General features: G+C 38.6%; 1 protein-coding gene across 1 annotated transcript in view; it reads right to left on the reverse strand.

Moving 5' to 3' along the window:
* Positions 1-16,284, reverse strand: part of mapk4 (mitogen-activated protein kinase 4) — a 34,677-nt gene continuing 18,393 nt past the window's right edge. Inside the window, 6 exon segments of the mRNA XM_061900990.1 lie at positions 1-5,617; positions 6,774-6,927; positions 6,996-7,215; positions 8,541-8,619; positions 8,695-8,777; positions 12,511-12,655. Of these exon segments, the coding sequence (XP_061756974.1) occupies positions 4,736-5,617; positions 6,774-6,927; positions 6,996-7,215; positions 8,541-8,619; positions 8,695-8,777; positions 12,511-12,655 (1,563 nt within the window). The 3' untranslated portion in view covers positions 1-4,735.

The raw sequence follows: 16,284 nt of genomic DNA on the forward strand, positions 1-16,284 counted from the left end.
AAAAGGTACCGTTCATCAATACTTAGCGTTCAGTTAAAACGCTCCCACTTTTCCCCAGAGTAGAAAAAGCCTGCAAGAAATAATGGCACACTGTCAGTGTTACAAAGTTGCTGTAAGATATTTGGATTATCGTCAAAGCATGCAAAATAGTGTAAGCGGCTATGTTACATTCAAATGCAAGCTGGGAAGCATTAACATGTATAGAGGCACATTATATGCAGTGCTTCATTAAAAAAAGTAAAATAAGTAAAATAATTTGAGCTCTGTAACCATACGCGTCATTAGTTAGATACACTTCTGCTCATAAGTTTACATACTCTGGGAGAATTTATGATTTCTTGGCCATTCTTAAGAGAATATGAATGATAACACAAAAACCTTTCTTCCACTCATGCTTAATGGTTGTGTGAAGCTATTTATTGGCAAACAACTGTGTTTACTCTTTTTAAATCAAAATGATAAAAGAAAGTACCCAAATGAGCCTGATCAAAAGTTTACATACCCCAGTGACTTTGATCTGATAACATGCACAAAAGTTGACACAATCAGGTTTGAGTGGCTAATCAAGGTTTCAATCCTCACCCGTGACATGCTTGTTTGTAATTAATGTGTGTATAAAAGGTCAGTGAGTTTCTGGGCTTCTGACAGACCATTGCTTCTTTCATCCTGTGCTGCACAGATGTGTCTGGATTCTGAGTCATGGGGAAGACAAAAGATCTGCGAGAAAAGGTAATTGAACTGTACAAAAAAGAAAAGGTGTATAAAAAGATATCCAAGGAATTGAGAATGTCAACCAGCAGTGTTCAAACGCTGATTAAGAAGTGCAAAATGAGGGATTCAGGTAGACCAGAAAAGATTTCAGCCACAACAGCCAGGAAAATTGTTCGAGATGTAAAGAAAAATCCACAAATAACTTCAGCTGAAATACAGGACTCTCTGAAAAATTGTGGTGTGGCTGTTTCAAGATGTACAATAAGGAGGCACTTGAAGAAAAATGGGCTGCATGGTCGAGTCGCCAGAAGAAAGCCATTTCTGCGCAAATGTCACAAAGCATCCTGCTTACATTACGCCAAACAGCACAGAGACGAGCCTCTCAACTTCTGCGAGAAAAGGTAATTGAATGGCATAAAACAGGAAAAGGGTATAAAAAGATATCCAAGGTATTGAGAATGCCAATCAGCAGTGTTCAAACGCTGATTAAGAAGTGGCAAATGAGGGATTCAGGTAGACCAGCAAAGATTTCAGCCACAGCAGCCAACAAAATTGTTCGAGATGCAAAGAAAAATCCACAAATAACTTCAGCTGAAATACAGAACTCTCTGAAAAATTGTGGTGTGGCTGTTTCAAGATGCACAATAAGGAGGCACTTGAAGAAAAATGGGCTGCATGGTCGAGTCATCAGAAGAAAGCCATTTCTGTGCAAATGTCACAAAGCATCCCGCTTACATGCCAAACAGCACAGAGACAAGCCTTAAAACTTCCAAAACAAAGTCATTTGGAGTGATGAGACCAAAATTTAACTTTTTGGCCACTCGACCATGCATGAATGGCCAAGAAATCATAAATTCTCCCAGGGTATGTGAGCTTATGAGCACGACTGTAGGTTATTGCTGTCTTAGCGGAAAGTATGTATAAGGTGATGTGCTCTTTAAGTTTAAAAAATATTAATTTTACCTCAGATGAATTGAATGTGTGTTTTGAAGTTCCAAAGTTAAAGAAAATAATTCTTATTGCGTCGTTAAAAAATATAAAGAGGCAGCAAATACAACACTATGAAGAGTAAGGCACACGACAACATGATTACGTTGATGTTAGTCTTCTCTATATGGATATTATATTTGCTGTCCTTTTCCATTTATATGTAATATTATCCTTGTTATAAATTGCATTGTACAATGTGTATAGTAGTTTGTGCACTGGATATGTCAGCTTTGTATTGCAAAATCAGTGTTTTAAAAATGAAAAAGAACAACAGCATTGCACATTTAAACCAAACAAAACACTGCAAATGAACCTAAAGATGTGCTCCAAGTGAAGGCCACTTCACACAACAGTCAGAAGAAATGTACATTACTGCATACACTGTACAAGTTTACAAGGCATGATGCAGCATCACAATGCAGTATTCGCTGCATTCCCCCCACATGATAGTCCTCATTGACAGGAACTTCCTGTGTTTGGAAGACCATTGGTAGAATAGGAGCTTTGAATCGAATCCCCTTTGTGTGGCGTCAAGTGCTACAAGTGATAAAAAGAAGTAAACAGTCATAAGTACAGGTACAGTAGGAGGTACAATCTGTTCTCTAAGGTACCCCATAGGGCTTTGTGGTGGTCTCCATGGTAACGCCTTACTTCCAAGGCCAGCAAGGTATACTCTTCAAATGTAAAAATGTCACTCATGGTACAAAAAACGATTCAGGGTCTCACTTAGTGGTTTGTAAAATGTTTTTTCAACAGAAGTAAATCAATTGTTCGATTTGTATCAACCACATTTTTATACTCAAGTCTATTTATATCAGACCTGGGCAAATTAAGGCCCGGGTGCCACATGCAGCCCGTTAAGCTTTTCAAACTGGCCCGCTGGACATTCCCAAATATTTGTTTTAGATCTTTAAGATGGAAAGTGTAGCTGCCTCTATGGTCTGCAGTGATGTTTTTTAAATTACCATAAGTCTTGAACTATACGATATATTCCAATGGTTGGAATCTGCGCTTTTGCATGATATTTTAGTGACTAGTGTTGTCCTAATACCAATATTATTTTGATACTTTTTGGTACTTTAAGATACTTTTCTAAATAAAGGGGACCACAAATGCATTATTGGCTTTATTTTAACAAAAAAAATCTTAGAGGCTGTATGGTACCGAATATGATTTATTAATATCGCAGTACTATACTAATACCCGTATACCGTACAACCCTATGATAATCTACGTCACATCAGGTCAGACGAGGCACCAAGCAGAGTGGGTTTCCACAGAGTGTTTCCAGAGCGGCCAGCCTGAAATGTGTGTGTCAGGAACAGACGTGGAAGGAGATTTTTACAAGAAAGTTCTAATGCTTAGTGATATATCACATATATCAGATTGTAGATGTATTGAGTTTTTTTACCCTTCACATTCATATTTCGCTGTGTTTGTTGCATTTGGCTTGATTGTAAAACATGTCAATTGAGAGCAGGTGTGACGTTCATATGTTCTCAATATTCAGGGTTTTATCGTTCATTGAAAAAAAACACAATTCCATTCCATTTTTAAGGCGGTCTGTCCTAACATTTTTGGCATTCAATCAGACTTTATTGTGAGGTTTTATATTAGTTTCCTCAAAAATAGATACACCGGCCCCCAGACACAGTTTTTTCTCTAAATTTGGCCCCCGAGTGAAAATAATTGCCCAGGCCTGATCTATATAAAACATAAAGCATATTTAACAATGTACTAAAACAACATCTGGTTTTGATTCCTAAAACGTAGACACCCCCGTTTTATTATAAAACACAAAAGACTATGAAATTAAATATTTAACCCTTCAGGCCCCTTTAAACGGAAATTACACTTATCGGGGTCCCAAAACAGTGCATGTCATGAAAGCGCGATGACACTTTGACATCATTTGCATTTTCACCAGATTAAATATTCTCTGCAAATCCAGGCCTCACCGTACATATCAAGTTGTTTTTATGTTATGTGTGATGCCCTTTTGGCCATGTAAAAACTATGGGTTTTTGTTTGGAATGGGAAAAAGACAAAATATGTTACATTTCCTCCCCCAAATCAGGTTCCATTTTTCAGAGGGCGATAACTGAATTAATTGTGTATTCACCGGGAAACCATTTTAGTGTGTCCGGATTGTAAAACAATATTACCTCAACTTAAGAGTGTTTTGAGATAAGAGCTGTTGTTGTGCTTGAAGTTGGATGCAAACAATTGAGTTACAAGCATCCCCGCCTCTCGTTGGCGTTGCACATGTTAAAATAAACACCCTAAGATCGGCCCAAAAGACAGTGCTGAGAAGAAGTGGTTGATATTCATCAAATTAAACAAACAAACAAAAAAATCAAAAACATTACGGCACGTGCTCGCGAAGCAATACGAATGAAGTAGCACTGCTCGTCTGCACCATAATGAAGCAGCATGAATCGATAATGCCAGCTAAGGATGTTGAAAAAATATCCATAGAGTGGACATTTACCTATGAAACTAAGTAAAAGCTGCTGATGGTGTGTTTGACTGAGAAGCAGCTGAAAGCAGATACCGTAGAAGGTAAATGCTGTACATTATTATTACAGAACTTCATAAAACTACTGTAGTTGTTTGTACTAAATTATTTTGTTTGGTTTTGACGCAATATTAATGATCTAAAAGGGTGTTTTCTTTTCAATAGGCATGTTAAAATGGTGCTGCTTTGTAGAGACCAAGCACCAATTAAATTGACATTAAATCATTTTAATGGGTGATACAAGTGTTTTAAGTTAACAGAACCGACTAAGCTCATAAGTTGAGGTACTACTAAATAATTTAAAAAAAATGTGGTTATACTGGGAGTCAACGGGATCTTTTTGCTCCTGAGAATAAAGAGCATGTATGCAAATTTCCGATATGTATCGGAAGTATAAAGGCAATTGTAAAAAATAATAATTAAAAACCATATTATGGTTGGTAATTTTTATTCATTTAGCCTTAAAACTATTTGAGTATCAATATATAAGCACCCTTGTTGTGTACTTAGAGGACTTTAGGTCGGTGGTGGCGGCGTCCTATGCTCAGGCGGTCTTGTAACCCTTCCATTTGTGCTCTCTTCCCTCCATCCTCCTTCCCTGCGCCCCTTCCCGTCTCCTCTCTCCTTATTCTGCCGGCACAGTTTCAAAGCACGAGAGATAAACACATCCAAGTCGAACAGACGCTCCTTCTGCTTGACAAGAGGCGACGCCCGGGATTCAGCCACGGAGGACGAGGAGGAGGAGAGAGGTTCAGGTTGGGAAGGAGGAAAAAGAGGAGAGGAGGCAGGAGACTCGCTGTGAGGCGACTGAGGGGGCGGAGGAGAGGTGGGAGTGGAGGGGAGGAGTGAGCGGAGAGATGGAGGAGTGACAGGTGGAAAGGGGCTGAGTCGGTCCTCGTCGTAGTCACATGGTCCGAGCTCTGCGTATTGGAAGACTGGGTTCTGGAGGTCAGCAGGGGAGAGAGGGAGAGGCGGCGAGGAGGTGTAGCAGGAGGGGGATTGTGGCTCCAAAGATGGACTCTGTGAGTACTGACGAGACTGTGTGCTCTCCACCCAACGGGAGATCTCCTCAAACAAATCCCCCGTTTCCGTTCCCGTGACCTCCCTCATGTCCTCCACGCTGCCACCTATGGGCTGGATGGACACCGGCGGGCTGCTGGTGGCGTTGCGCTTCCAGTGAGAAAGATCCAGAATGAGCCTGGGTTCTGAGTAGTGCTGAGGCTTGCCCTCCCGCCAAGCGATCCGGTCCAGATAGGACGGCGACCCCACTTTGTAGTCGCACGAACGGCCACAGTCCAAGTCCCCGAAGCCCAGACCACATGCGCGGTCCAGGGAGGAGTGGGAGTGTTCCAGGAAGCGCTCAGCGGAACTGCTGTGGGAATATTTACGTGGGTCCACCTTAAAATGAGAAACACTTTACTGGGTTAGCAGATGGTTAATTTCCATACAGTACACACAAATGCTATTTAGTTTCCATGTTACCAGACAAATCAAAATATAAATACATGATGATAATAATACATGCTTCATTCACAGCCAAATTGGTCAAAATATCAATATCCAATAATGTATTCAGTATCGATAAGTGTGGTATTGGCATATCAATATTTCATGTTTTTATTGTATTATATTATTTTCATTTTGCGTATAGTTGACACTACTCACACTAGTTTGTATCCTTAAAAGTCTTACCGACATAAAGTCCCCCTTTACCAAGCTTGTAAAAATATGATATACCTCCTTTCCCTAAAATATCTATGCGGAGGGGGGCGTGGTCAGCGCGCCTCCTGCGGGAAGGGAGCGTGTATGGCCGGGCTTCGAAGCCCAACTGGCAGGTGAGTAGATTGCCCAGCAGCGTCCCAGGGCATGAGGGGGAAACCGCGCTTATGAGGAGACAAAACCACACGAGCGAGAAGGACGGAACACGGAGGCAGCTGTAGAGACAGCCCTGAACTGAGTTCTGTCGGTCCCAGGAGAACCCACCATGCATGAGACCTTTACAATCAATATGGTAATCTTCCCGTCTAATCACAAACATCTTGAAATTCCAAATGTATAAAATGGATATCATTCATACAGTTGATCATGTTTATTTCAATATACAGTATTTCAACCTGACCTACCCGTAAGTTATAGTTAAAATACCTATTTTCACTCTGCGTGGTATCAACATAACTTAGCCTAAATACTGCGTCTCAAAAGGCCAAAACTCAAGATTAAATATCACTACAGTTAATCGGTTAAACATTATTACAATTTTGCCTTTCTGATAGTTTCATCAAAATCGAGATATTTTGTCATAACTATTCGACAGCAGTATCAATAAAGGAGGTTTCCAGATTCATATTTTTAATGTATTTTAATACTGTTATAGTACGCATTCCTCCCTGATCGCTATTTAGTTTCCTTGTTCCCAAACGAATCAAAATATATCACAGATGCATTTATTCTCTTTTCTACAGAATATTGCACCAAAAGAAATCAATATTTTGTTGTTAATAACCCAAATGTTACAAGCAGTTAATTATATTTATATGCCAAGGCCCATCCCTACCTGGGCCTCCTCTGAAAGTGAGACGCTGATGGCTCTCGGGTCCCTCTGGACCTCCTCTTCTTCTGTGGTGTCTTCCATTTCAGAGGTTAAGTGACCAGAAGGCATGCAGTGACACCTCCCATCGGACTGCCGCCAGCAGACATCCGCTGATAAGCTGTTGGATGACAGAATGGACCACAAATGGTTTGCATTGTAATTATGGGATACAGTTGTTTACGGTACCAGTCCCAGTGGATGCTGGAGGTCCGACTGAGGCTGTTGCTGAGGCCTTGCTCCATGATGAGGCAGTCCTCAAGCTCATCCTCGATGTGGAAGGGGTGCGACGAGGTGGGCTCATCATCTGGACAGGAATACAGACGCAGAAACGGTTGGGACAGTGCCGCCTCAGCCGTAAGGCGATCCATGGGGTTAAAGGTCAGGATTTGCTCCAGGAAGTCTACAGCTGGGAGGACAGGGGGACAAACACCAGCCCTATGTTTTTAGGTATGGCATCATGCTGCAAATGAGGACTAAAATAAATCAAAACATCACAACTTCACCATAAGGTACTACTGTTGAATTGGATATGAATAACAAACGTTTGTAAATCAGTAGGTTTTAACATGTAAGGCATGCACACAAAAAGTCTAGAAAAATAAAAATAAAAGTGCTTGTTTTTAGTTTTATTATCAAACAATGGTAACAATTGCGATTTTTTTTAATGTGTACCAGAATATATACATAAATCCAATAAAATATATCAATAAAATAAAAATAAATTTAATAAATTAATAATGATTTAAACAAAAATGTAATACATACATCTCATTATCAAACAATGGTAACAATTATGATTTATTTGTATGTGTCAGAATATACTTACATGTAAAGCCAATACAATCAATGAATACAATAAAAATGTATAACTATATTAAAATTAAATTAAATTAAATAAATACATCTCATTATCAAACAATGGTAACAATTATGTCTTTGTGTGCGTGTGTGTGCATGTGTGCGCCAGAATACAGATAATAAGCCAATAAAATTTACATATCAAATAAGAATGAATCAAATTAAGAATGAATTGTATAAAAAAAATCTCATTATCAAAAAATGGTTACAATTATGATATTTCTGTTGTACGCGTCAGAATTACACACATATAAAACCATTGAAAAAATATAACTAAAATAGGAATTAATCAATCAAATTAAGAATTCTCAGGGCTTTCAATCAATTGGATGAATTAAATATAATTTGATAAATTAATAATTTGGATGTTGTAGTCGTAATGATTTGTGCAGTCCTTTGAGACATTTGTGATTTGGGGCTATATAAATAAACATTGATTGAAAACAAATACATACAAATAAATTATTCACTTACTAATAACTGTAACTAAATTGTGTAATTTATATAAAAAAATAATTTATTAATTTAAAAAATGTTATATTTAAATATTATAAAGATTCAAAATCCTTGAATAAAATTCAACAATCCATTAAATAATTAAATTGTGGACTCTTATCTTGAGCAATTATGCTGGTACAATGTATTATTTATTTGATAAACAATATATTCATTTCATGACATGTTTAATGTATATATTTATTTAACTATAATCATGTTTATTTATTCATATTTTTGAATGTTGATTTTTATATCATTCTTTACATTTATTATTTACTTTTGACCATGTATTTCAAGCAAATGGGGCTGTGACAGCCACTCGTCAACAAGGCAGTGGGCGGGACCAATGATCCGATTGGTTGAACTCCTACACACCTTCAGCATCCACCTCATGTACCAGCTGAGAGATGGGCTTCTTGACCTTCCAACCACGATTAATACACGAAGGCATCACCTGCACATGAAAACAGGAGGACAAAACTGAAAGTACGACTTCACGTGCTGTAGTTATCATCATTATCATAGTCACCTGGAGCAGGTCCTGTCTGTCTTCGTCTCTGATCACTGGCACCGTGTCAAGGATGAGCTGCATTTGCTCCAACTCATGAGCTCCTGTTAGAGGAAAAACAATGCATATGATTGTAAAGCCAACACACCAGCAGATGGAGCTGTAGCAAAACACACACTCAGCATACTGTAACACTGCAAGTGTGCTGTATGTAATGCACATTGTGTTCCCTCTGGTAAATAATAACAAAATGATTGTTCAGCTGCTCTGTGCTGAAGTGTAAATGAAACACTTGCAGGGATGGATGTGTGGCGATGTCTTCCATGGTGTAATCTGTTTAGGAAGAGGTCAAATAAGCTTGTAGAGAAGGAAGAAAATGCAGTTGCCACAGCCAGACTTTGTCTACAATCATTTGGTATTCTGCTCAGGCAATCACTTAGACTGCAGGAGAACATCCACTGTCTTTGATGAGTAGAGCCAGCGGGCAAAACTCTGATGTCACGTTATTTAATATGATGCAAAATGTATGACATTACCAATAGGTAGGTACAAAAATCCCAAGTAGATAGATAGATAGATAGTACTTTATTGATTCCTTCAGGAAAGTTCCCTCAGGAAATTTAAAATCCCAGCAGCAATGTACAGCAGTGGTTGTCAACCTTTTTCCCGGGATGTACCCCCTGTGTAATTTTTTTTAATTAGAGTACCCCCGAATCAGAGCCAAGCATTTTTGGTTGAAAAAAAAGAGATAAAGAAGTAAAATACAGCACTATGTCATCAGTTTCTGGTTTATTACATTTTATAACAGTGCAAAATATTTCTCATTTGTAGTGGTCTTTCTTGAACTATTTGGGAAAAAAAGATATAAAAATAACTAAAAACCTGTTGAAAAATAAACAAGTGATCCAATTATAAATAAAGATTTCTACACATAGAAGTATTCATCAACTTAAAGTGCCCTCTTTGTGGATTGTACAAAGCCCGTTTCCATATGAGTTGGTATTTACATCTAACACAATTTCCCATGATGATTTGCAAATCCTTTTCAACCCATATTCAGTTGAATGCACCACAAAGACAAGATATTTGATGTTCAAACTCATAAACTTTATTTTTTTTTTGCAAATAAGAATTAACTTAGAATTTCATGGCTGCAACACATGCCAAAGTAGTTGGGAAAGGGCATGTTCACCATTGTGTTACATCACCTATTCTTTTAACAACACTCAATAAACGTTTGGGAACTGAGGAAATTAATTGTTGAAGCTTTGAAAGTGGAATTTTTTTCTCATTCTTGTTTTATGTAGAGCTTCAGTTGTTCAACAGTCCGGGGTCTCCGCTGTCGTATTTTACGCTTCATAATGCGCCACACATTTTGGATGGGAGACAGGTCTGGACTGCAGGCGGGCCAGGAAAGTACCCGCACTCTTTTACTACGAAACCACGCTGTTGTAACACGTGGCTTGGCATTGTCTTGCTGAAATAGGCAGGGGCGTCCATGATAACGTTGCTTGGATGACAACATGTGTTGCTCCAAAACCTGTATGGACCATTCAGCATTAATGGTACCTTCACAGATGTGTAAGTTACCCATGCCTTTGGCACTAATACACCCCCATACTATCACAGATGCTGGCTTTTGAACTTTGCGCCTATAACTATCCGGATGGTGATTTTCCTCTTTGTTCTGGAGGACACCACGTCCACAGTTTCCAAATATAATTTGAAGTGTGGACTCGTCAGACCACAGAACACTTTTCCACTTTGCATCAGTCCATCTTAGATGAGCTCTATCCCAGCGAAGCCAGAGGTGTTTCTTGGTGTTGTTGATAAATGGGTTTTGTTTGCATAGCAGAATTTTAACTTGCACTTACAGATGTAGCAACCAACTGTAGTCACTGACAGTGGTTTTATGAAGTGTTCCTGAGTCCATGTGGTGATATCCTTTACACACTGATGTCTGTTTTTTGATGCGGTACTGCCTGAGGGCTCAACGGTCCGTAATATCGCTTACGTGAAGTGATTTCTCCAGATTCTCTGAACCTTTTGACAATTTTACAGACCGTAGATGGTAAAATCCCCAAATTCTTTGCAATAGGTGATGAGAAATGTTGTTCTAAAACTGTTCGACAATTTGCTTACAAATTGGTGACACTCGCCCCATCCTTGTTTGTGAATTACTTAGCATTTCATGGAAGCTGCTTTTATACCCAATCATGGCACCCACCTGTTCCCAATTAGCCTGCACACCTGTGGGATGTTCTAAATAAGTGTTTAATCAGAATTTCTCAACTTAACAGTATTTATTGCCTCCTTTCCCGACTTTTTTGTCACGTGTTGCTGGCATCAAATTCTAAAGTTAATGATTATTTGCAAAAAAAAAATGTTTATCAGTTTGAACATCAAATAAGTTGTCTTTGTAGAATATTCAACTGAATATGGATTGAAAATGATTTGCAAATCATTGTATTCTGATAACGCTATGCAGAGGGTGACTGGCATCATCCAGGATGCTCACTTAGTTTTTCCACAGTCCTCTAATCTGCTACCGTCACCAGTGAGTCCAGTTTTATTTTGATCTGTAGAACCGGCCCGCCTGATCAATTTCTCCAGTCTGGAGCTATCCTTCTTAGATGTACTGCCCCCCAACACACTACGATGTAGTACAGAACACTTGTAACCACAGACTGGTAGTACATCCACAGATGTTGAAGGAGCGCAGCCTCCTCAGGAGGTACAGCCTGCTCTGTCCTTTCCTGTACAAGTGGTACATACAAGTATGTTTTATGTTTAATTCTTGAAGTTAATTCAATTGTGTTTTTTGTTGATATAACTGTACAGTTTTCCTCAATTTATTCTTGTAACACTGACTATTAAATTCCCAGCAGGCAAAAGACATTGGTTCAACGTTGACTATAAGTACATATCCATTAAAACTGATTTTGAAACAACGTTGCAAAATAGTTGTTGTTTAACATTGGATCGACGTTGTTGGTTGGCGGATGACCAAATTTCAATGGTCAAATCAACGTCACAACCTGGCATTGAATAAAGGTTGTCAAAAAGCATGTTGTTCCAACGTTGTATTTGTGTTGTAAAATACTTGTTGGAAAATTACTAAAAAAATAAATGGTCGTATCAAAGTTACTACCTGACATTGAATAAACATTTTCAAAAAGCATTTGTCCCAACGTTAGGGTTAAGTTGCTTGACGTCAGGACATAATTCAACAAGTTCTCACTGTTTTTTGTCAGTACGTGGACTTTGGGGTTTGTTTTCCCGGAATGCAAAGGAAAGTTGGAGCGGGCAAGACGTGAAGGTAAGGAAATATTTATTTATTACTATAAAAAAGAACAAAAGGCGCGCACAAGGCGGAAGTACAAAATATTGGCTAATGAAACAAAAACTTGCACAAAAGCAGAAACTATAAACATGAAGAAAAACTCGTTAACTGTGACATGAAAAAACTAAACTTACGTTGCATGGCAAGAAGCATAACTATGAACAGGCATGAGTATCAGAAGAAGCATGGCATGAAATGAGCAGAGGTAATGTCGCCAGGCTGACTTCCTGGCAACTATCGGTTTAAATATTAGTGACATGATTAGTGAAAACAGGTGCGTGACTCAAAATGTGAAACCGCTGAAACTAATGGTTGCTATGGTGACAAAACAAGAGAGTGAAAAAGCAGGAACTGAGTGTCCAAAAACCAAACAAAACATGACTTAAACAAAACATGATCACAGACATGACAGTTTTGGGTTTTGTAATATTATCACTTTGTTGTCCTACTGTAGCCAAGACACATGCAGCACATGTATCATATATTGCTGTTACCTGCAAAGAGCATGCGTCCAGTCAGCATTTCAGCCAGGATGCACCCTGCGGCCCACATGTCTATAGCCTTTGTGTAGTTGTTGGGGGACAGCAGCAGACGAGGAGAACAGTACCACTTAGTGACCAGACCCTCAGACAGATAGCCCTGGGGAAAGACGAGATATTTTGCTTGGTTACTCGTCCAGAAAAAAATTGAAAAGATTCAAGCCAAATATGACCCTGAAAATCAGGAGCACTTTCAAGGAGTTGAAACCTGAGGAAAAACTGAAAAAAGAACAGATTAGATGCTCAAAAACGAGAGAGAAACTATGTAAGCTGCTAATATTCAATTTTCCGTCCTCTTCTACTGATGTTTTCCTTAAGACGCTTGAGAGCACAGCTATCTGTAGTTTCACCGCGCACAGCCAGGTCAGTATGGCAATTGGGTGCTAAATATGGCTTTCTTGAGCCTAATTATTGGGAGAAAAATCTCAGACTCAAAACTTAAATCAAAGCAAACACATTATATTTACAGATTATTTTGTATTCATTTTTTTGGTCATAATGTAAACCATACCAGTCTAAAATTAATCATAAACCAAGGCGACAAAAACATGTAATTAAGTGATCAAAACAATAGTTTTACAAACCCTGTTTCCATATGAGTTGGGAAATTGTGTTAGATGTACATATAAACGGAATACAATGATTTGCAAATCATTTTCAACCCATATTCAGTTGAATATGCTACAAAGACAACATATTTGATGTTCAAACTGATAAACATTTTTTTTGTGCAAATAATCATTAACTTTAGAAATTGATGCCAGCAACCCTTGACAAAGAAGTTGGGAAAGGTGGCAATAAATACTGATAAAGTTGAGGAACACTCATCACTTATTTGGAACATCCCACAGGTGGGCAGGCTAATTGGGAACAGGTGGGTGCCATGATTGGGTATAAAAACAGCCTCCCAAAAAAAGGTCAGTCTTTTACAAGAAAGGATGGGGCGAGGTACACCCCTTTGTCCACAACTGCGTGAGCAAATAGTCAAACAGTTTAAGAACAACGTTTCTCAAAGTGCAATTGCAAGAAATTTAGGGATTTCAACATCCACGGTCCATAATATCATCAAAAGGTTCAGAGAATATAGAGAAATCGTAGGCGGCAGGGCCGGAAACCAACATTGAATGACCGTGACCTTCGATCCCTCAGACGGCACTGTATCAAAAACCGACATCAATCTCTAAAGGATATCACCGCATGGGCTCAGGAACACTTCAGAAAACCACTGTCACTAAATACAGTTTGTCGCTACTTCTGTAAGTGCAAGTTAAAGCTTTACTATGCAGAGCGAAAGCCATCGATCAACAACATCCAGAAACGCCGCTGGCTTCTCTCGGCCCGAGATCATCTAGGATGGACTGACGCAAAGTGGAAAAGTGTTCTGTGGTCTGACGAGTCCACATTTCAAATTGTTTTTGGAAATATTCGACATTGTGTCATCCGGACCAAAGGGGAAGCGAACCATCCATCTACCGCTTGTCCTGTTCGGACAAGCGGTAGTAAATGTTTGGATGGATTAATAATATGGGAAATGGGTGCCAGATTCATTATAATAGATCAGAAATAAGTGAAAATAACTTGCCAGTGAAATGTTGGTTATCTGGGGTCTATGGGTCCTGTAAATTTGTAATATACGAAATCAAATCCAATGAAATCCGTAGTTATTACAGGTGTGAATCTTTGGGCTACTCACGATTCGTACTAATTCCGATTCTTGGGGAGACGATGCGATTCGGGATTGATTGTCGATTCCACATGGTTCTCGATTCAAACCGATTCTGGCAATATATTTTTTGGGTATAATTTTTATAACAAAACCTTTGCAAAACAGCTTGCAGGCTACAAAACCTCCTTTGGTAGCCACCTACTAGTGGCCTGGTTGTTAGAGTGTCCGTCCTGAGATCGGTAGGTTGTGAGTTCAAACCCTGGCCGAGTCATACCAAAGACCATAAAAATGGGACCCATTACCTCCCTGCTTGGCACTCAGCATCAAGGGTTGGAATTGGGGGTTAAATCACCAAAAATGATTCCCGGGCGCTGCCCACTCCTGCTGCCCACTGCTGCTGCCCACTGCTCCCCTCACCTCCCAGGGGGATGGGTCAAATGCAGAGGACAAATTTTTACCACACCTAGTGTTTGTGTGACAATCATTGGTACTTTAACTTTAACTTTTGGTTGCTGATGAATGCCGTATAGGCGCAGCTAATAATCATGGAGATAGCTTAAACGTCTTTTTAAAAAAAAATTGATTCTTAAAAAGTAGAAAAAAAAAGATTTTCGAAAATCAGGAATAATTTAGAATCGGAATAGATAGAAATTGCCATTTGGATGTGAATTGATTTTTTTTAGCACTTCTAGTAATTATACTATTTATACTTGTCGCTGACCTAAACTTAGCACATTATCAGGTGTGCAGATACCTGTTATCTGTTTTATAGACTGCTTCATGTCAGTAATCCCCCTGCAATACTGTAACACAAGTCGAGCAGCGTGCGTGTGTGTGTGTGTGTTCTTGTAATTCACCCTTCTTGAGACGTCAACAAGGAAAAGTACCTTCCATACCGGTGAACAAGTTAGGACCAATATCATGGTCCCAAATGGAAAACCATTCTGTCTTATAGAGAATGTCTAATTTCCACCACTAGTGATGAAATCTATCAAAATTACGGTGGTCCCAAAAAGGAGGGATTTTTCCAATCGAGTGTGTGTCAGTTTTAAAAGTGCTCCCCCTCTGGTCAACATATGAAATAACAAGTGTGTGTAACAAATTGAAATGCACCCCCTTTGGCCAAAATTAATTAAAAAAATAAAATACATTTGTTTATAGGGACATACTGTAATAACTTGAAATAAATAAAGATTAAAAACTAATTATAAAAAAAACAATAAAAAATGTTACAAAAAATAACTAAAAGCATTCTTTTTCTCACAATGTGTCGACTTTTTTCTTATACAATTGGGAACAATTTCTCATTCTTTCTGTTTCTGTAATATTGCAATATTTTCTCGTGAAATGATACATTTTTTATGTAAAATTATCACTTTTCAATGCAAAATGGGGACATTTGTCATATCAAATTCTGACTTTTATCACAATATTGCCTATTTTTGTTGTCGTTCTTGTAAAATAGTGAAATTTTTCGAGTAAAATTTTGACTTTTGTGATAGTAAAATTGCGATTATTACTATATAATTGCCAAAATGTAAAAGTTTCCTTATAAAATTGAGACTTTTGTCTAGTAAAATTACAACTTTTTTTTAAAAAATTGCTAACATTTTAAGCTTTTCTTGCAAAATTGCGACTGTTATTGAGTACAATTCCAACTTTTATCATAATATTGCACAATGTTCACTTTTTCTTGTAAAATTTTCAATCAATCAATCGATGTTTATTTATATAGCCCTAAATCACAAGTTTCTCAAAGGGCTGCACAAGCCACAACGACATCCTTGGTTCAGAGCCCACATAAGGGCAAGGAAAAACTCACAACCCAGTGGGATGTCAATGTGAATGACTATGAAAAACATTGGAGAGGACCGCAGATGTGGGTGACCCCGCACCCTTTAGGGGAGACCGGCTGCAATGGACGTTGAGTGGGTCTAGCATAATATTGTGAAAGTCCAGTCCATAGTGGATCTAACGTAATAGTGAGAGTCCAGTCCATAGTGGATCTAACATAATAGTGAGAGTCCAGTCCATAGTGGGGCCAGCAGGAGAACATCTCGAGC

Source organism: Nerophis ophidion, linkage group LG01 (assembly GCF_033978795.1).
Source record: "Nerophis ophidion isolate RoL-2023_Sa linkage group LG01, RoL_Noph_v1.0, whole genome shotgun sequence".
NCBI classification, from domain to species: Eukaryota; Metazoa; Chordata; class Actinopteri; order Syngnathiformes; family Syngnathidae; genus Nerophis; species Nerophis ophidion.